Source organism: Exophiala bonariae, assembly GCF_035927105.1.
Source record: "Exophiala bonariae strain CCFEE 5792 chromosome Unknown scaffold_22, whole genome shotgun sequence".
Taxonomy (NCBI): domain Eukaryota; kingdom Fungi; phylum Ascomycota; class Eurotiomycetes; order Chaetothyriales; family Herpotrichiellaceae; genus Exophiala; species Exophiala bonariae.
Genome location: NW_027042497.1, coordinates 269,647 through 290,417, shown reverse-complemented (window position 1 = coordinate 290,417; position 20,771 = coordinate 269,647). Strand labels below are relative to the sequence as shown.

The following is a 20,771-nucleotide window of genomic DNA, read 5'->3' as shown; positions in this document are numbered from 1 at the left end:
GAGATCTTCATATGCCCGAGGCTCAATCTTCAACTTCGAGTCGCATGCACCAATAACAAGTATACAACTTTTATGGCCGGTCTTTATGGTCATTAGAATCATGATCAATTCGACCTGAACACACCCAATACGAGTCAAAGTAGCATACATCCACCACCATGATCTCCTCGGCTGTGATCATCCCCGACGAGCCCGAAGCCTTGTCACCCACCTCTAACTCGACCCATGATCAGTCAACGTCCCTGAAAAGGCGCCAGTCAGAGCTATCCGAGTCGCCAGATCCAAACAAGCGGCCTCGCATTGATGCAGAGGGTGTAACCGCGCCAAATCCTCAGAATGGTGTTACATCTCCATCCTCATCGAATACTACGCGCAATGCGACTTCACCTGTCGCGCCTTTTGCCTCAGAAGGGGCAGCAATGTCGCCTCCACGTCGACGCCCAACCGCAAAGCTCGATGAGAAATCGCGCAACCGCCGACTGTTCGGCGCTTTGCTCGGCAATTTAGCACAGCCAGCATCGCGCACGAAACCCTCTGCGAAAGCCGGAACCACCACGACATCCCCGTCGACGACCAGCCGTCGCGAAGACATTGAATCGCGGCAACGTCAACGCCTACAGCGCGAAAGTGAAGAGATCTCACAACACGCACGGCGGAAGAAGGAAGAACTCAACAGCAAGCGGCGGGTCGAGCAGCGCCGTTGGGACGAGCAGGGCTTGCGGATCAAACATGCGAATATGCGTGCTACAGCGGGATTTCTGAGGACGAAGGCGGAGCCGAGACTGTATTATAAACCATGGGAAATGAGGGGGCCGGAGGAGGACATTGTCAAGCGACAGAAGGACGATGTTGAGGAGGCAATTAAACAAGATTGGGAGGCATGGGAGGTGGAGAAGCGAAGACAAGAGGATGCTGAGCGGGAGAAGGAGAAAGCCGATGCTATGACCAAAGCTGGCAGCACAGATGACTGTACAGAGGATAATCATGTCCAAGTCACTTCTCGAGATACGAATGGCACGACCAATGACAAAAAGACATCCGACCATGGACAGAGTCAGGAGAGACCGCCGTCGCGTTCATCGAATAGAGCAGTCTCTCCGGTTCGATCTGTATCAGTGGGATCCAAAGGTCCAGGAAGCGACAGGCCTCAGTCGAGTAAGGGCGATGATCACGGCGGCGAAGAACTCGAGCTCGGGCAGGGCCAGGAGGACGATGTCATCTACTGAGCGGGTAGGTTTGACGCCACTCTTTCTAGCTCTGCCGTTGAGACGTGGAACCAAGGGAGATTGTGGATGAAAGTCTGAAGTGGACTGCTGTCCCCCTCATCCTTGGATAGATGAGAGGACTTAAAGACCACCGCAATCTGGATAAAATAATCAGCCTTCTCACTTTTCTGCTCGTCCATTTCCATTTCCATTGTCAGCTCGACATTACTAGGTATAGTCTACTAACCTCGGGCGGCCGGAGATACATTACACTCGCTGAAAGCGTCCTCGGTGATATGCAGGGCCAACAGTCGCCGCCCTTCAATTGACCGAGCCGCCAATCCCATCGCCTTGCCTTCGCCAGACCGTCCACATCCATCTGTGTGTCACAGAGAGGGGGGAACAATTTGGAACGACCTGGGCTGGAATCTCTCCGGAAAGGGTTATCTTCATGCTTGTAAGGTCTGGCGGTTAGGCCGAAGCTCTGAAAAAAAAACTGTTACTTCCTACATGGTGCTCGAACTCCAAGGTCACTCAGAAATCCCCAAAAAAAACAAACTCAAGTGATACCAGAAAGGACTCTCTCTGCAATACCAGCTTCCGTAACACCCCTGAATTAACCGAGGACTAGCCAGGCATCTCGCATGGAAGCTTTCTTGATATTTCTTGGGAGAAATTCAGAACATGCGAATTATAACCTTTGTTTTCGCTAGCGTCGCAACTTGGGTCGTTACCACAGTGAAGGACGATGCTGTCACTGCCTAGGTGCCTAGGTAGGTATGTTCTGGCGCAACGGTGCACGTCTTCTATTGATCGTCTGTCCGGTCTTGGTGGACGATTGAAGTTTTCTTTCTCTTATTCTCTCAAACTGAGTTGTGCATGGACCTGCAATTACTCACCATTTGAGGAGGGATGACAGTTTCCTCGGTCAAACATCAGTTACAGATAGCAGTTGAGTGCGTTGGGGTCATACTATCCATTGATTCGCGGAGACTTTACGCGTCTTCAGACTCGACTTACTGCGGTTCTTTGACCTCCTGGGTCGATATATCCCAGTCGCGTCAACATGACCATTCGACATCTTCTGAGAAACGCCCACGACCATTTCCATGAGCTGTCTTCCCACAGCAATGGTTCGACAGTATTTTTCCACGCGTCAAAGTCCTTCACTTCAGACTGCCCGGCCTCTCTCGACAGAAGGAATGCTTCAAGACTCTGGCCAACAGGCCATTCGGTCTTGTGACACATATAGTCCTCAAGCTGGGCGCAATAGCGTGTATTGTTAATTTCGACCTGACTTCCCTCATGAGTCGCAATCCAAGCTTCATCTATGAGATTCGTGAATAGTCCCGTGAGTTTCACTCTCTCCAACAACGTGACCCGACGGATGTTCCAGAACAAAGACATGACTGATTCCCGATCGTCGATACTCCGCGGAAGTCCCACTCCGATTTCAGCGAGCTCAAGAACTCTTAGTGTCCCTGAGTTGTTCTCTAGTAGCGCTATCATTGATTTCTCTGTGGTCAAAACATTAGACATTGCCAGATGTCGTAGTCGTGGCAAACGTAGCTTTGCCAAAGATGCCGAAATTGGCAATAAATCCCTGATATAGCTCCATTGAAAGACGCCGAAGTTTAAGTTGAGTGTTTCGAGATGTGCATAACACGCGATACAATCCGTCAGTCTTCTGCAGTATGTGAGGTGCATGCGCGTGCTTGTGATGTAACCTCTAATATCGAGATATAAGTCGAGGCGACGTGGACCATCAAGCAGGTCAGGCTCCTCACGACATGATTGCGCGTCACTCAGAGACATGATCTGCCTCTCATTATCATTGGTGGGGAGATTGTACCAGGAAACATCCATCAGTTTTAGATGGTAGATTCTGGAACTCATGCACACCTTGAAGAAAGACGCGAGACATGATGTATCATGTGTCCCAAGAAGCAAGCCTGCTAGGCATGGTCCATCCAAGAAGTCCTTACCTCTGTCAAAAATAGTTGGATTATCTACCCTGGCGTACGAGGTAGAGCCTGCTGGGCTAAGGGGCGTCGGTTTTTCTTCTTCACAGATGATTGTTCTCAAGTTCGGGAGTCTCCGAATCACATCCCGTATAGCTGTCGTCTCAAGCGCGACGAAGTGGTCCTGGGCCTCTATGTATGCCTCGTACTTTGTGGACAAGCGTTCTATGGCTTCATCACTGTTGTCCAAACGCTCCATGGGTGTACAACCGCAGGGCAAGCGCAGGCCCGAAGCTGCAAATGTGCGGTCATGGCTAGGTTTCAAGATTGAGCGCATCAAGCTCGTAATTGGTGTTATTCGACTCTTCCCAATGAGAGATTCCCTCCTTGATATCAACAAGGTCGTCAGAACATTGACATTGAACTTCAATGTTTCAACATAGTCACTGATAAAAGGACTGGCACTCATGGACTCTAGTCGAGTCCAGCTCCATATCAATGGCCATAGCTCGATCTGCTTGAAGAGTCGCTTCGATGCAGATGGGAGGCAGGTCTTATCAACCAGTCTCAGCGACCTCAGCGATGCCAAGTCCAGATACTGGGTTATCTCAAGTTGGATCTCACCAGGCAGGTCTGAATATGAGGTCATCGCTGGCGTCTCGGTAGGTGGACTTGGCCACCAGCCTCAGCACTAGGAGCATTACAAAAGTGGAAGAGAGTGATGAATGATTTACAGTGTGTAAGGCGTGAGGTTGTCTTTCCTTGGCCCGTATTTACTCGTTCCTAACCTTCCTTGCTTAGCATTGCCAAGAGAAAGCCAGCGTGCCCCGGTTCGGAACGTGGGTGATGCTGCCCTGTGCTCCCCCCTGACTCGCCCAAGCTGCAGTGGATTTGATGGCACCTCATCGTTGACCATTCTTGCTCAGGCGAGCATAACGCCAAGGATTATATACTAAAACTACCTACATCATGTACAAGGGAGGTAGCATTTCGGCCCCCTCTCCTCAGGTGGGGGCTGGAGATCACATAGGTATCATTCACTAGCCTTCCGTAAAGGCGAAAAATGCTCAGCATCTGGTGGGGTATAAATTTATTTGAGCTGACTTTCACTCCTGTCCCTGTCTATCTCATTTGGAGCCAGCGACAAGACATCACTGACCAAAACATCCCAACATTTGACTTTTTAAAGCAGAATTCCCCCTCAATAACAGCCACGCTTGTTAAGGGATTCGGGACGGAGTAGATAACCATGGAACAATACTACTTTGTGATCAAGGACTCGAAGTCGGCCTCGCTGTCCCAAGGAGATCGAGAAGAGACATACAGAATGCGTTGCCATGTCCAAACGCAACGGCGACGCGGTGCAAAATTCCCAGGGCCGCTAAGCCTGCCAATATCAACCCCATCAACCCCTAATGAAAGATCTCGAGGTAACCAATCCAATAACGATACCGAGGTGACCATCTCACGCGAACACTCGGAAACCCTTGAGGTCGCCTCCCCTGCCATAGACCTCGCGCTATCATCTCCTAGTACCAAATTTCTCCCGTCGCACTGGAGCCAATATTACCGACGTGCGGCCAGAGGTGAAGAGATGTATCACCCGAATGTCACATCTTTTCTAGTCCAGCCTCACGGCAACTCGACTGATCCATTCCACAGCACTAGCATGATTCGCCACCCCTGGGCCCACCAACTCATACAATTTATGCAATCTGATTTCAACTCTTCTGTCTTTCGAGCCGAAGCCTTGGGGCGTCCTTCTCCCGCGAATGAACGGCCCGCAGACCTCCGCCACAAAAATGCGTTGTCAGAGCGGATACGTAATGCCTCACAGAATGACATGCTTATGGTCTCAACTCTTGCGTACGCCTCAGGGGCAATTGGATGGCGATATGGCGTTTGCCATGAAGAACTGCCACCCGAGTATCTCATCCAACAGACTTATCGAAGTATCAGAAAACACTTGCAGCAATCGGGAGAAGTAGAAGAAAAGCTTCTCTGGTCGATTTATGGGCTAGCTGCTGCAGAGATGTGGGTGCTCAATTTCGATGCTGCCGCCACGCATATGAGAGCCATTCAAGTTCTCATATCACAGCTCGGAGGGATTACAAAACTAACGCCGTTATTTCTGGAAAGCATAATTCTTGGGGGAAAGTAAGTACTTTGTTTTTGGTAGTGCTCAACTAAGAGCTTTGAATCTTAACCAGCTAGCAGGTTTCTTGCAATTTTCACTATGGCAGCACCGATCCCCTTGGCAGACTTCGAGCCAGACGGATTGCCTGAAGGTTGGCCACCCCAATCAATCTTCTCTACAGCCCTACCACCAGAATTGCGAAACCTTGGCACGAGCTTTTTCGCTGCTGGAGACTTGTCCGCCCTAGACGACTGGTACAGAGACATCCTTGTCGACCTGGTAGCGTGTGTACAAATAAGTCACTACGTTTCGGGACGCCCGAATCAAAGCCTGGAGCTTGTACATGAACGATGGCTGTACCTTAAGGTCCAAGCATTAAATTATCGCCTCTTGGCTCGGACTGAACTGATTGGCATGCAAGAGGCTGTGAGAATCGCCACCCTGCTATGGGTACTGAGTATCACTGATTATGTTGGAGCGGGACTGACTGCCCTATTCTTGCTGCCCAAGCTCCAAGCAGCCTTAAAGACGGCCCAGTTTAAAGAACCATCTTCATCGCGGTCACTTCCTGGCTTGTATTTCTGGATGAGCAGTCTTGGCGCTCTTGTTGCGCTGTCTGCAGCAAAGCAGATCTTGATCAGCTCATCCAGCCCAAGAGATGCTCTCTACAGCCAACAATTCAACTTCTTTAGCCTTCACGCAGCTCAAACCGCGCATCTTATTGGACTCGAGACCAAGTCTGACGTGTATCGCACCTTTCTCCAGACATATCTATACTTGGATGTTAATGGTGGGCCTGGAGGAGACGATTTGAAATATCTTGTCGAGACTGTCTCAAGAATCGACCAAGATTCTCTGCTAGGTATCCATACGGTAGAATACACACATATATAACACTCTTCCATTTCGTCACAGAGACTCTGCGTCCTCACCACCATCCCGATTGCCTACGTCCACCTTCGATAAGTGGTAGAACATTAATTGTATCGCTGGATCTTAGGCTGTTGAACGACGGAACAACAGTATTCTGTCTCTTGAGGCTTATACAATCCCGTGACATTCCTGAGTGGTAATGCAATTTCAAGATCCACTACAATGCCACTGCGGATCCAGTAACATAACGGATTTACTAGATATGTGACCGAGATCTCTCTTCTATAATGAATCATATATTCTTTAATTAAGCTATAAACATGGAGAACTTGAACCATTCAACCTACCCTGAGTACTGTTGCTCTCCTGAGCGGCATGCAGCGCAATACCTACCAGTCGCCCCATCCATGTCCATTGCCGGTTTTTGTGGCAATCTTGGCAATCTTGCCAGCAGTCCTCGTCACCTTGCCTGTAACTGGATCGGTCTGTACGCCATCCGTTCCTATATACAATACACCATTCGCATGGTCATCGAAGGTCCGCCCAAACGCTGCAGCCACAGGACCCAGCAGATCGGTGGAATTCACGCCTCCAGCCACGAACTCAACAATTCCGTTCGGCAGCACATGCGACAAAGTATTCCGGATGTTCTGTGTTACCCAGAACGACCCATCCGGATCAACCGCAAAATCATCAGCTGCGGGAACCTCGTCGGTTATCAGCCACGGCGTGCCTCGGGGAATCCCGTCCATTTTGCCAATAGGCACAGCGCCAAGGTAGCCACTGTTTGTGTTTGTGAAAAACAACATCGAAGTGTCAGTGTCAGCATCTCCGAGCACGACATGCACACCGTTGACGCCAAATGGAGGCTTTGCCGTAGCAATAGGCTTCAACAGTGGGTGGTCAAAGACAACCTCGTAGCGTTTATTGATCACATCGATGATGTAGACCACTCCAGCAACAGAATCTGCACTAAGCAGTAGGTCTGGATTATTTTGTCCTCTTCTTCCACTCGGCAGCGCCGACAGACCATTAGGCACCTTCATGTTGGGCATATCCAGAACCTTTGTCACCAGGGCACCCCGGACCTGATTGCGCAGATCTATTTCCCACAGTTTCGCAGAACCTGGCACAAATGTGAAGTTGTACACATTGCCATCGACGGACTGGGCGTAGAAGACATCTGGACGGAGCTCCACGATCCCGCTTAAGGAGGTGCCGGAAGGAAATTCGGCGAGGATCGAGGCGGCAGCCGGATCCTCCGCCGGGTCGACGAGGTAGATGACACCGTTCGAAATATCATTTGCAACGATTTGACCTGTAGAGCGGATCGCCTAAAGTTTGAAGTTCAATTAGAGTTATGAACTCTTCTGTTTCAGGAGAAGCAGAGCACGAAACTCACGAGATTCTCAATCCACGTAAAATTGGGGAACTGGTGGACTGTTTCCAGAGTGTAGGAGCTAGAACCAGTGCTAGGGCGATGTACGACCGGGTTCGCGGAGGAATAGCCGAAAATGTACCAAGTGGCACATAGGAGGGGAAGGAGAACGGAGTGTTTGAAGATTGACATTATGCTTGGACTGTGACCGAGATGCGCACCAATATCTGGGACGAGCTCGTGGAGGGAAAATGAGGCGGGACAATGTTATTGATATATCGCACTATCAGTGATCTTGATAAAAGCGTGGGAGGGCATGGTGGCCGTTCAACGCTGAATTAAGATCCGTGTTGAATATTTATCTATTGTCTCTACTCACTTGAAGCCTTTTCCGGAAATTGAAGGACTGCTATCTACGGAATCGCTACAAATTTTCGAGCCATATACTAGGAGAGCCCCCATCAAGGTGACACTGCCCGAATGGGGTATGAAACTTGCTCCGGAAAGAGTCGATGACAGCATATGCTACTGTTTCGAGCCTAGTGCTTCGCTATGCCTCCATCCAGCCCGAACGGTTCCACTCTTAGTATCTGTCGCTGGCTTCTACCAGAGCTTTCGTATCCAACCCGAGAATGCGTTTTGGAGCCGAATTTGGCTGCGCCCTGTTAGACGCATCCCGGAAATTGTCCGCCTAGTGACCCTTTTCACCACTATTTTCAAGACTAGTCGTTCGGTAAGACAGTCGTGGGACGCTAGGATGCGAGGTACCCAATTAGTGAAGTTATGCACATGGGCTTGTATAGTTCAAACTTGGACAGGCTCAGAATAGTTGTGATCAGGAAATACGATTGGTTGGTCTTGGAGAATGGTTAGTGACAGAGTACTATGAACGGGATCATCACTCCATGGCAACGCTTCAATAGATATTTAAACTGCCTTAACACGAATTAGGTTGGTTGTTGCTACATGAACGCTTGAAATATGTCAGCCAGAACATACAACCATAGAACTTGCCTAGCTAGGCCATAAACTCAGCACGAAGAGGCTATAACAACCAGTGTTATCATATACGGCATTTGGAAATGCTGGACAATCGGAGGTATCACCGTCAATCACGGTAAGCAATCTCGGCAACCTCTCATATCTTGATTCGGGCTGAGAGATCACATTCTCCGCATTTATACTAACGTGCAAAAGCGCCGTGACTGGACCCAAGCAGGTGCCAAGTCACAAGGCTCAATGCCAGCCGTACGGACTTTTGACACTAGTAATCATGTGCACACAAGGAGTATGGTGTCAACACTTACATTGACAAGCACAATCGACACGACTATGAAACAGCCGCTCAGCTATATCTCGATTGTGCCAGACTACACTCCACTTGCTAGTCGAATGCGACTGGCCAAGCAATTGATCCAAGAGGAGGATTGAGAGAATCTGACTCACTGCTCGGATGTGAGAGTGTGGTGTTTATGTGGGTCGTTATTATTGTATCTTAAGCAAACGAGTGCAACTGAAATAGTGCATAGATAGTAGAGAGGCGAAAACTTGGTGAGGTATCCCTGCATCGTTCCGACGCTGCAGATCGAATGCGATAGGCTGGCTGGCCTGAGAATGATCTTCGCATTATGACTTCAAACGGCGCTTGGCTGTCAAAGAGCATCCATTTTCGGTTTTATGTGCCGCTGAGCACACGATATTGGTTTGAGGATTGTGTATGCGGACATGCCACATAAGCATACATATATCTATGTGGTTGTCAAGTGGACTGAACCCCTAAGTCCGCTCAAGTTTTTCGTCCTCATCCTGTTGGCCAAGCCTTAGTTATGCCTTTCATAATTGCTCTATCACTGTCCGTTATCTGTGCTGCCACCCAGGCGATGGCTCAGGTGGCCACGGGTACAATCAATTTTCAGCCTTGTCCGGAGCTCAATGCAAATATAAGTGCGATTAATGGAAAGCCAGGAACCCCTTTCGACTGCGCTCAGCTTTCGGTACCTCTGGATTATACTGATCCCGCATCACCACCCCTTAACCTTAGCATATTCAGAGTCAACGCCACTGAGAGACCAGTACTGGGGAGCGTACTCATAAATTTTGGCGGCCCTGGTGGAACAGCAGCTGATGGTCTCCCTGTGTCCGCTGAGACAGCTCGAGAATACATCGGTCCCCAATGGGACCTCGTGTCTTGGGATCCTCGCGGGACAGGGTACACCATTCCCTTCAATTGTAGCATTGGCTCTATGACGGGTACGGAAGTGATTGCGAGCAAGCGCGATCTCGGCAACTTGGCTGGTACGAACCTCACCGAGCTTTTCCTTGCGAGTGGATGGGATCATGCAGGTCAGATCGCCGACTACTGCTTTGACCAAGTGGACCATGAGATAGGTTCCTTGATCGGCACCGCCTTCGTGGCCAGGGACATGATCGAGATCGTTGACGCCTTGGGCGAGGACGGCCTCCTGCGTTTCTATGGCTGGTCTTATGGCTCGGCTCTCGGCGCGTACGTTGCGGCGATGTTCCCTGAACGCGTTGATCGGATGGTGCTGGATGGGAACTTGAACCCCCATGACTACCAGTCTGGCACCTATCAGGACCTTCCAACGGACACGGACGAGGCTTTTGCCGGTTTTCTAGAGACCTGTTTCAACGTCACCGACGACTGTGCGTTGTATTCTCTAGTACAGCCCAACACAACACAAGATCTCCTGAATGCCATCAACAACCTTCTAGAGCCGCTTGCCCAGAACGCTACTTCAAGCGCCGAAGCCTTCCAAACCTATTTTAGTTTCAAGAGTATATTCATCCAACCGCTCTACTACCCGAAACAATGGCCCGCGTTCGCTCAGACCCTTGCAGACCTACTAGGTGGGACAATCGATTTGAGTGAGAGCGACACTCCACCAGTTTATGGCGAAGCTGCGTATGCCGTTGTCGGTATACGCGCCAGCGATGCCACGTTCCACGCAAACTCCAGCGACGAGTATCTGCCCTTCGTCGAGCATGCGGGAAAGATCAGTCCTAGCTTCAGCGACATCCTTTACAACGTCTGGCCCTCCGCGCGCTGGAGAATGCCAGCCAAGGAGCGCTACTGGGGAGATTTCCGCGCAACTACAAAGACCCCGATTCTGTTTATCAACGGCATGTTCGATCCAGCCACGCCCTTAGTGAACGCCTACAATGCAAGCACCGGGTTTGAGGGTAGCGTTGTGCTGCCCCATACAGGCTATGGTCACGGTATCCTGGTGAGTCCCTCGACGTGCGTGGCCGGATATATGCAAGCGTATTACAAGAATGCCTCATTACCCGGCGGCAACGTGACTTGCCTGTCGGACATGACCCCAGTTGAGTGGTGGAGGAGTATTGTGCAAGAATCAGCGGGGAACTCTGCCTCTGGGGATGGCGGCAACAGCACAAACAGCGATGAAGGCGCAGAAGGTGTTGAAGGTGGAGCAGGCGGTCGGAGCGGCAGTCTCGTGCTCGCAATCATGGCTGGAAGTTTGGCCGTTGCAGCGACATCTTGCCTGTAGATTGAAACCCCTGGAGGAAATCATGAACAAAATTGCATTCTGGGTCCCAGTCATACCAGCTTGCTGAGATATTTAGTCATTAGATAGAAAAATCACCATCACCCACCAGTCCCTTTCATAAGACTAATCATACAACTGAACCCAGGCTACAATGAAACGCCGTTTCCTGGCTCTTTCCAATATAAAGTGTCATTCATTCTTATGGCGTACAGTTAGATCCTGAATTAACTTGGCCCTTGAAAATTATGAGTGCATGAAAGCTGCCATACCCACTTTCCTAAACCGAGCAGGTGACTCTCGAGACTCGGTTTGATGCATGAAAAAGATCTACATAGATACAGAAGATTAATAACGTGTTTCTGGCCAAAGATCAACAGACTAAAATGGCGCCGCAAAGGCAACGTATTCGCCAAATGTTCCCGGAATGTTGCAGTCGACCTGGGAGGAAGAGTATGGTGTGGTGCCACTGGAGGAGTTCGTACGTAAGCCACTGAAGTTAACAAAAAGGGGTCGGTGGTTAAACACTTACGTCCAACATGTGTAGACGCCGCCAGTGGTGTATGCCGACAGGAAAAGGTATTGGCAACCGGATAGGGCTGTGACGAAGCTCGAGTAAGTAACAGTGTCTTAAAAAACAATAAAGGGAAACCACCAGGGTTTTTGATCAGAGAATATGGCAAAGACTTTCGGGATGTGGACGAATCTGGGAGCAAACTCACCATTGCAAATTCCAATACACTGGTTCAAGGCCGTGGCCCAGCCGGCGGGGAAATTCGGTACGGTAATAGACGTTGGTAGGCCGTTGAGATAGAAGCAGCCAGTTCCATACGCAACCGGGGTTGGGAACTTTGTGGGTACGGCGGTAGAGGTCGTGGTAGTGGTGGTGGTAGAAGTCTTGGTATCGGTCGCGGTTGTGGTCGAGATGCTGGTATCGGTGGTGGTCGAAATACTGGTCGATATACTGGTCGATATACTGGTCGAAATACTGGTCGAAATACTGGTTGAAATACTGGTTGAAATACTTGTCGAAATGCTCGTCGAAATGCTGACCGAGGTGGTAGTTGAAATGCTGGTCGTCGTAGTTGTCGAAATACTGGTAGAAATACTGGTCGAGGTTTTGGTCGAGGTTTGGGTCGAGGTGAGGGTCTTCGTGACATAGATCACCTTGACCGCTGTCGTCGTCACTGGCGGACATTTGGGAAACCCCCAACCCCTCCTCTCGACTGCATTTTCTTGAGGCGCTGCATATACGTTGATCGCTGAGAGCAAGCCAAGGAGGAGAAGAAATAGCTTCATGGCGTCAAATGCTAACAATAAGGAGCGTGGGTGAAAAAGGACGAGAACAACACAAATGAGGGTTGTAAAAGATCTGGCGAGGAGGACATGGTCGCGCGAGGGTGAACAATAGCAATCGAAGACTTTCCACAAGGCAAGGAGTATTGAGAATCCGAACCACGAGCTCGTGTTTTAAATTAATTGTTGTGAGTACGAGGTACCTCGTATCCGGTTGGTTTCTCTCTGCGCCACATCTTTCTAGCGACGCCACAGTGCTGTCTAGCAGACAACTTGGCTTGGGAATGGTCAACGACGTGTTTTATGATGCTCATGCCGAGGCTTTCCATCAGTTAGTGCCTGTTTAGACGAAGGAGATGGTGTGGGGAGGGGTCCTGCATCCCGGCACATTGCGTCCCCTGAGATAGCTGACATCGCATTCTGCAAAGGATCAGATCCGCCCAGCAAACGTGTGATGATCAGAGGTGCAAGAAATACGATTTAATGCATATGCGACTACATTAATACGAGATGCGGACTCGCAAACCGCGGGCGTTGCCCAGCCTTTTAAACACATAGAAGAGGCAACACCAACCGAGCTGAGAGGTTTGCACTTTATGACCGTTTGGAAACGCCTCTATGTGCTTTTGTTGCCCTTGAATCATTTATTATTCGATCTCTTGGTCCCTGAATACGTCGACACGTTGCTGCTTTCGCGTTCAGTTATAGCTTGTGGCACTCCACCGTGGGTTTCTACAACATCTCACTCCAACTTCTGTCCGACCAACACTGACCTTCAGCCTTATACGCCACCATGGTCGGCAAGGTTTACATCATTCGCCACGGTCAAGGCGTGCACAACACTTTCCAAAACCCCGATCCGAGGGACGCACTACTCAGAGATGCAAAACTCACCATCAAAGGCCAACAACAGAGCGTTGGGCTAGGCCAGGGCTTCGTGGACCGCAACACAGTCGGTGTCGTTATGGCCTCGCCACTACGCCGTTCCGTACATACTGCGCTGCTTGGTTTCTCCTCCGTCCTCAATAAACGCTACTTCCTAAGCAGTGAAGGCGGTGTGGCGGGCGGTATCGATCTGATTCTCGACCCCAGGCTCCAGGAGATCGATGATGAACTGTATAATACTGGATCTACTGGCGAGCAGTTGCTTGCAGAGTGGCCGAACCTCGACACTGCTTTGCTTGTTGCTCCCTGGCCGGAGAAGAGCGGAGTATTTGATCCGAGTGGCGACGCCGTGAAGCAGAGGGCGGCAGATATTCGGCAGGAGTTGTGGCAGAGACTGAATGAACTTACTACGCAGCCCGTGAGAAGGGATATTGTGTTGGTAAGCCATGGGGGATTCATACAAGAATTGACGGAGGATAACAGTTTGATGATCGACAATGGGAGATTCAAGGTCTTTTCGATGCGAATGACGGCGGGAGTTCCGAAGTTGATCAAATTATGAAACTATTCGCACCCGCTGCGAATGAGATTATTCCTCTCACAACATGTCAAAAAATTGCTTTTCCAGCATATCCACGGCGCCACAGCGCTAACCGATATCTCTCTTGTTTTCGTTCCCGATCGAAAAGACCTAACGCTTAGTTCTGCTCGCTCCAGACGTAACCCAAAATAGCCTTGCGGCTATAATCCCGAAAGAATGTCCAAAATAATATCCACATCGTCCACAACCATTCCTATCACTAATTTGGCCATCACTGGTTATCCAGCCAAGACATGAACCTCAACATGACCACTCCCAGTATCCCACTTCTTGATACCGACAAGATCAATTCCCCCATCACCAGTCCAATCAGCACAAAGGAAAGTGAAATTTCGCTCCGTGCCACCAAGCATTGTGCTGGTCTTGTAAATGACGTCCTTGAAGTCACTGGCCCCGCTGAGCACTGTAACCTCGGTCAGATTCTTGCTGGTCTTGCTCTTCTTGATGACAACCAAGTCCAGCGAACCGTCGCCGTTCCAATCAGCCAGCTGAAGGTCGAGGCTGCTGAGAGAATTGTCGAGAATATGGGTGGTGTATTCGTAGACGGTCTCGGAAAAGCCGCTGGACCCAGAAAGGACGCTGAGGTGGACTGAGTAAGTGTCCTTGCGGTTGTTGGGTTTTTGGAGGACGACCAGATCGCCCTTAGAGTCTTTCGTCCATGGCGCAATGGCGAAGGAGTATACGGGTCCGGGTGTACGCAGCTTGACACTGGCGTTGACGGTGGAAGATTCCTGGTATGAAGATGACCCCGATACCACACTGAGGCTCGTATGTGTGGGCGATGATTGGAGGACATACAAGTCTGGCTTGACACCGGTCGAGTCCTTGCCGAAAGAAAAGAGCAGGTCTGCATCGGGATTCTTCCCATCGGCCTTGAAACCAATATTAGTCTTTTGGGTGGCCTTGGTCTCGGATTGCGACTCCTCAGTTGATAGGATCTGTATGGTCAAGTCCTTCTTGCTGATGGCAACAAGTTCTTTCCCACCATCTTTCTGCCCATCGTGAACGAGAAAGTGCACACTATTGTCTTTGACCTCTCCTAAAGCTGTCGTCCTCGAGATTCGTCGGTTGCTGAAGTCAGAACCTAACAACGACTTGCGGGAAACCGCGAGAGTTGCATTGATTCGGTCCACCTGACCCTTTGTAAACATGACACAAATTTTATCATCACTGTAGTCCATATAGTTGTAGAAGAGATCACCGTCGGGTCCATTGCCGCAAGAGATCTTTGGAAACTTCGGCTCGCCAGAATTGGGCCCAGCTTGGTTTGGTGTATCATCGACAAGATCGCTTTCCGAACACCAAAGCATCGGGCTCACGCTAGGGTCTTGATCATCCCCCCATATGTGACGAAGGTTTAACCAGTGGCCCACCTCGTGCGATGCCGTGCGTCCGAGGTGGAAAGGCTTAGTGGCTGTTCCTCCCACGCCGAAGTAGCGGTAATTGATAACCACCCCATCTTGAGTCAATGATTCCGTAGCTGGAAAGGAGGCGTACCCAAGCAATGAATCGCCCAAATCGCAGACCCAGAGGTTGAGGTAACGATCTGCTCGCCATCCTTTGCTGCCCAAGGGCTCGGACTTCATCTTGCGATTGATCGACCCATTCGCTCCCATTGGGAAACTCTGTGCTGTTGTTTGTTTGTAGACGATGCCTGTGGTGGGGTTTCCCTGAGGGTCCCGAGTTGCAAGGAAGAACCTGATGTTCGGATTCCCAACGAGAGGCTTGAAAACATCCGGGAGCTGGGTTTGATCTGTGTTTTGAGCACTGTAATCCTCATTGAGCACTCTGATCTGCTCATCGATTTGAGGCTTCTGGATCTTTTCCTCCTCCGTGTTGTAGATGACGTGGACGACGACAGCAATATGAGCTGTTCCAGTCCGGGATGATGGAGCATTGATGGCAAGGCGGCTGAACGACTCAACCGCCTGCCTGCGAGCCCTATATCCCGGATCTGTGGCGAGCAGCTCACCGTTCAACTGGTCTGTCCCACAGAGGCCAAGGCTCCTGTTGGGTCCTTGGACCATGCTCTTTTGAGAAGCCAGAGTAGCCATGATGGAGTTGTAAATTGACTTTTAGGAGAATGAAGAATGTTGGGGCTGACGAGGTTTTATTGGTATAACTTTGAACTCACAGGGAAAAAAGAACGAGGCTGAGGAAAGTGATCGCTCTGCAAAGTGTTCAGCCTAGGTTTTTATAAGTTCAGATCGATCACTGTATCATGATCTCTGCCTTGCTGGACACCGGTTACGTAACCAACCACTTGATCACAGTGGCTGAGCTGTAAACACGGGGAAGGCCAAGCATCTCTGGACATTGTCAAGATGCCTTGTCCATGCAGATCAGCTTTCAAGCTGGACCGACACGAGTTGAATTTCTTAACTTTTCTTGGCTTTCTGATGTCATGATCGGTGTTCCAATCACAACCTTGTGTGACTGAGAATACGGTGTGCCTTCGTGAAACGTGAGGCCAGCTGAAGATGCTCAGTCCCGTGAGCAATATCGTAGCCTTTGAGTTGTGCTGGCCTGCCGTCACATGTCATTGATTTCAGCTGACGCCAACTTGTTCTGACCGAGCATCAATGCACTCAGGTCCTCCAGGGCTGAGCTGTACCTTGCAAACTCATAATACGATCAGGCATCCAAAAACCATGGGTCTTTGAATGCAAGAACAATATGGTGTCCGCATGAGTCTGTTCTATGAAATATCATATTCCGTGAGATACAAGGTGGGCCGTGCCGAGCGCCCGTCCCCGATATCAGATGACGTACCAAGCAGTCCCTACCCCTGCTCATGTTCAGGTTTTAGTATCGATGATCCGCTTCCGCGCTGCCATCCGAAGATGCAAGTCGCCAGCATTATCTGCAGTTCTTGGAAATTATGAAGAATAGCATGGCAACACTGTGCCATAAACGTGTGAGCGCTCTTTTCGTGTTCGTCGTATCCTCTACTCGATTGCAACTCGATCTCGGTTTGAGAGCAACCGCGATGCTACACAAGACTGCTTGCAGTTCACATTGCAATGGAAGACGGGATTAACTCTAATTCAGCATCACATTGCACGTCTTCACGGGAGATCTCACGTAACGCTAAGTAAGCATTAAATGGGGGCTCGGAATGGTTTCGAACGATCTTTTGGTCGTTCAATGTCTGCGAAGTACGGAATCTAGCACTTTCCACGCGGATATCATACCACTCAGGACGCGTCGCATTGAGGGTTGCGGGTGTGTTCCACTTCTTCCATGAGGTATGCCCGTTCAATGTCCTGGCCGTGGGTGGCTCAAAGATTTACTGCGAGCCCGATTCTGTCTTACGTTGATGCCATCCTCATGCTTCTCGATTGATCCTCTTTACGGTGTAAGCTTCTCAGCATTTCATCACGGTAGTGTTGTCACTGGAAATTCACATCCAGATATGTTTCGACACTGGCAGGTCATGGCTGAATGGCCAGGCCGATCACCAAAGATGGGCTATCGAGCGCGATGGAAAGAGACAATCTCGGGTGTCAGCGCATTTTGGACTTCGGGCGCAATATGAATATGCCGGCCGCAGGTAGATGTTGGACGAACCGCTGCTGATCCCCCGCATGCAGAAGTAGGACGGCGTTTATCACGCAGCTGCCTATTTCAAGGATGCTGGTTCACTGGGGGGCCTGGTGCGCTCTGTGAGCATGTTCTCACTTGGGGCATCGACGATGCTGTTTTTCTTCTTCGGCTGGCTTCTGGGACTTTTCAGGCCGTTGCGACTTGATGTTTGTCTGTTTCAAATTTGCAGGTCCTTTTTTGTTTCAATGAACAGGACTTTGATGCGATATTGATTGACCACTCGGGAATTTATGTCGCCTTCCGTCGCGATGTCGATCTTAATTTGCCGAGCATTTGCTTCAATATCCATCTGGATGTCATCGGCGGCAATCTCGACTTCCCGAGCCGCCATCTCGATATCCGCCAAGAATTGATGAGCAATCCTCTCGATTTTTCGGTCTCGGTGTTTGTCATCATAAACATGAGCCTGAGCATGTCGAAACTCGCGACTATCCACAAAATGCGCAACTATCTTTGCTGAGAGACTTTCCCACATGACCCACATGATTATGGTATCTTTGCGATCGTCTACTCTGTTTTTGTAATCGTCATTGCGCCTCGCCTTATTCATGGCTCCCAGGTCTTTGCGCACGGTTTCTGATTTTTCGCTCATGGCTTCGTTCATGTCTTCCCTTCTCGCCTGGACCCAGGCCGGGAGGAGTTCGTCGATCTGTAGTGCCTGCCCCAATGTTGCCGCCGTGACGGGCGGTGCTGAAGGGTCAGGAGGGGATGTGAAGGATGAGAGTTGAGACTGAATATGAATTGACAGTATCTGATCTGGAGGCAAAAGAAGAAAGCAAGTAAGGGAGATTTCTGGAAGATAGGAAACTACAAGTAAGATCAAGTTCAATGAGAGATCAAGGCAATCCTTGCACAAAATAACGGCCCGTGCCGAAGGTCTGCTTGAGGTCCACCAATGACTCACGAGGTGGGTCTAAGGCTAATGACGTAGGAATTTCTATGTCTGGGGAATAAAGTCACGTGACAGAATCAACAAAGTGGCTAATCGATGATCCAACCATCTTGCTTGCAATTTTTCTTCCTCCCTCCCTTTCCATCCCATCTCAGGTACCAACTTCCAGAGCATAATTCTTCCTAGTCCTGCCCAACGACTGGTTCACATTTCACCGACGATCATGTTGACTAGTCAAATGTAAACACGGAGTACACCACCATGTTATTGGCCGTTTTGAAAATATATCTGCACCTAGGTCATTGATCATCATCGTTATGCTTCACAACCGTCTTGGCACAGCCTCTAAACGTTAAAGTCTGACAATCCTCTCTTGCCTAAGAGCCTCACATATCCGAAATCTCCATTCATGATGGCAGCAACGAATGAAGCTGCACCGGTCTCCAACATACAAATCTTCACTCTGAATTGCTGGGGCTTGAAGTACATTTCGAAATTTCGTACGGAGAGATTATCCGAAATAGGAAATCGAATTGCAACTTTCTCACCACAGCTCGATATTGTCGGCCTGCAAGAATGCTGGACATTTTCCGACTATCTCATCATCAGAGAGCGAACCAAATCTATCCTTCCATATGGCAAATTCTACCACTCTGGGATATTTGGCGGAGGGTTGGCGATTCTCAGTCGCTGGCCAATCAGAGAATCATCTATGCATCGATATTCTCTAAACGGCCGCCCGACTGCTTTCTTCAGAGGTGATTGGTTTGTTGGCAAGGGTGTCGCCTGTGCAACAATAGCGCTGCCAGACGGTGTCAATGTGGAGGTGTTCAATACACATCTCCACGCACCGTACGAGAGGGAGCCTAATGACAGTTATATCTGCCACCGGACTGCTCAAGCCTGGGAAATCGCAAAGTTGATGCGAGCGGCATTGGATCGAGGCAATCTCGTGATTGGACTAGGAGATTTTAACATGGTTCCTCTGAGTTTTGCACATGTTTTAATTGAGAGTCGAGCCCGGGTTCAAGATGTGTGGAGAGTGATCAAGCCGGGAAGCAGTATTGGTGCCAGCATAGATCCCCCAGAGAAGGCTCGAAGGAAGCAACTTGGAGAAGAGGACACCCCCAATGTCGACACGAGTCTGCAAGAGCATGGCCATACATGTGACTCGGTACTGAACACGTGGAGGTGGAACAAAGCTCACCAGGAAGCCCTCGAAAAGGGGCATGATCGCGACATTCCAGGGACTGACGATGATCCGAAGGCTAAGCGACTAGATTATATCTTCTTTGGAGGACTCGACAAAGGCTGGAAGGTCAGTCAGGCGCAAGTCGTACTCACTGAGAGACATCCAAAGTTGCGGTGTTCGTTGAGTGATCATTTCGCGGTGCAGGCTACAGTAGAGAGGACCAAGTTGACTCCTGCGCGACCGAGAAGAATAGAGAGTCGTGGAGCACTCAACGATTCGAGAAGCGAAGATCCAAGTCTTGAGGTGGCGAGCTTTAAGGACAAGGACTTTGAAACTGCATTTTCTGAACTACAAACACAGTCCCATATTGGTGAGGACTTCTACAATGACATCCTGGCCATGATTCACAGCTATGGCTTGAGGGAGAGAAAACAACGGCGATGGCGATTGATCCACTTTGTCGCGTCGGCACTGTTTTCGATTGGGAGTTTCATTGCAGTTTGGTGGTCGCCTAGGAATTTTGTGTCGTTCATTCTCATCCTTGTGAGCAGCCTGGGACTCATGGCTGGTACAGTGGATGGATTGATTGGGGGCCTGTTTGTTGGTTCCGAGTTACGAGCACTGGCCGAGTTCGAGTGGGAAGTTCGGAATGCACTTCAACTTATCGGTGGCCCAGTTCAAGAAGACCAAAAACTACGCGACTGGTACGATGCATAAGATTGAAATCGAAATGTCCAAAAAATGATCGACAGCCCGTGGTTCTCTGAAGGCATGTCGAACATGTGGAATTGATTAGGTCAAACAAGCGCCCGGGGGTGAGAAGCGCGTAATTCGTTGCGTTGGCATTATGGATTGTGAACCTATGGAAAGCCTGAGATCTGGCAGTCAGATACACTTGAGGCATGAAATTGACATCAGGGGGAATCTAAGAATATAGACATGCAAATTCTGGAAGATGCATGATTATATGGTGTCAGGTGTGGCTGAGGAAAAAGAGGAAAGGAGGGAAGGAGGGAGATTGTTGTTGTGTTGAGGAAGGAAGGCGCGAGGCGAGAGGAAGGAAAGAGAAAGGAGGAGGCGGAGGAGGGAAAGAGCGAAGGTGCAACTCCAACACCCAAAACCAAAACCGGGCTGCAACTGCACCTGCAAATGCGAGTCGAAAGGGAAGGCACCTCCCACCCCATCCAGTCCATCGCCCACCCTGGATCGCGTCAATCT

General features: G+C 49.9%; 8 protein-coding genes across 8 annotated transcripts; 5 read left to right on the top strand and 3 right to left on the bottom strand.

Moving 5' to 3' along the window:
• Window positions 1-158: 158 nt before the first annotated feature.
• On the top strand, window positions 159-1,226 carry LTR84_005923 (uncharacterized protein; the record flags this gene model as incomplete). Its single annotated transcript, XM_064849487.1, has 1 exon — window positions 159-1,226. The coding sequence occupies one exon, from the start codon at window positions 159-161 to the stop codon at window positions 1,224-1,226; it is 1,068 nt and encodes a 355-aa protein (XP_064703711.1).
• A 3,648-nt stretch (window positions 1,227-4,874) lies between these two features.
• On the top strand, window positions 4,875-6,197 carry LTR84_005922 (uncharacterized protein; the record flags this gene model as incomplete). The annotated part of the gene is made up of 2 exons (XM_064849486.1): window positions 4,875-5,323; window positions 5,384-6,197. 2 exons carry the CDS (start codon window positions 4,875-4,877, stop codon window positions 6,195-6,197), a joined length of 1,263 nt encoding a protein of 420 aa, XP_064703710.1.
• Window positions 6,198-6,565: 368 nt separating this feature from the next.
• LTR84_005921 (uncharacterized protein) lies at window positions 6,566-7,746 on the bottom strand (the record flags this gene model as incomplete). Its single annotated transcript, XM_064849485.1, has 2 exons — window positions 6,566-7,510; window positions 7,579-7,746. 2 exons carry the CDS (start codon window positions 7,744-7,746, stop codon window positions 6,566-6,568), a joined length of 1,113 nt encoding a protein of 370 aa, XP_064703709.1.
• A 1,688-nt stretch (window positions 7,747-9,434) lies between these two features.
• LTR84_005920 (uncharacterized protein) lies at window positions 9,435-11,084 on the top strand (the record flags this gene model as incomplete). Its single annotated transcript, XM_064849484.1, has 1 exon — window positions 9,435-11,084. One exon carries the CDS (start codon window positions 9,435-9,437, stop codon window positions 11,082-11,084), a length of 1,650 nt encoding a protein of 549 aa, XP_064703708.1.
• A 2,086-nt stretch (window positions 11,085-13,170) lies between these two features.
• LTR84_005919 (uncharacterized protein) lies at window positions 13,171-13,824 on the top strand (the record flags this gene model as incomplete). Its single annotated transcript, XM_064849483.1, has 1 exon — window positions 13,171-13,824. One exon carries the CDS (start codon window positions 13,171-13,173, stop codon window positions 13,822-13,824), a length of 654 nt encoding a protein of 217 aa, XP_064703707.1.
• Window positions 13,825-14,081: 257 nt separating this feature from the next.
• Window positions 14,082-15,917, bottom strand: LTR84_005918 (uncharacterized protein; the record flags this gene model as incomplete). Its single annotated transcript, XM_064849482.1, has 1 exon — window positions 14,082-15,917. The coding sequence occupies one exon, from the start codon at window positions 15,915-15,917 to the stop codon at window positions 14,082-14,084; it is 1,836 nt and encodes a 611-aa protein (XP_064703706.1).
• Window positions 15,918-17,626: 1,709 nt separating this feature from the next.
• LTR84_005917 (uncharacterized protein) lies at window positions 17,627-18,073 on the bottom strand (the record flags this gene model as incomplete). Its single annotated transcript, XM_064849481.1, has 1 exon — window positions 17,627-18,073. The coding sequence occupies one exon, from the start codon at window positions 18,071-18,073 to the stop codon at window positions 17,627-17,629; it is 447 nt and encodes a 148-aa protein (XP_064703705.1).
• Window positions 18,074-18,773: 700 nt separating this feature from the next.
• On the top strand, window positions 18,774-20,270 carry LTR84_005916 (uncharacterized protein; the record flags this gene model as incomplete). Its single annotated transcript, XM_064849480.1, has 1 exon — window positions 18,774-20,270. The coding sequence occupies one exon, from the start codon at window positions 18,774-18,776 to the stop codon at window positions 20,268-20,270; it is 1,497 nt and encodes a 498-aa protein (XP_064703704.1).
• Between the last annotated feature and the right edge of the window lie 501 nt (window positions 20,271-20,771).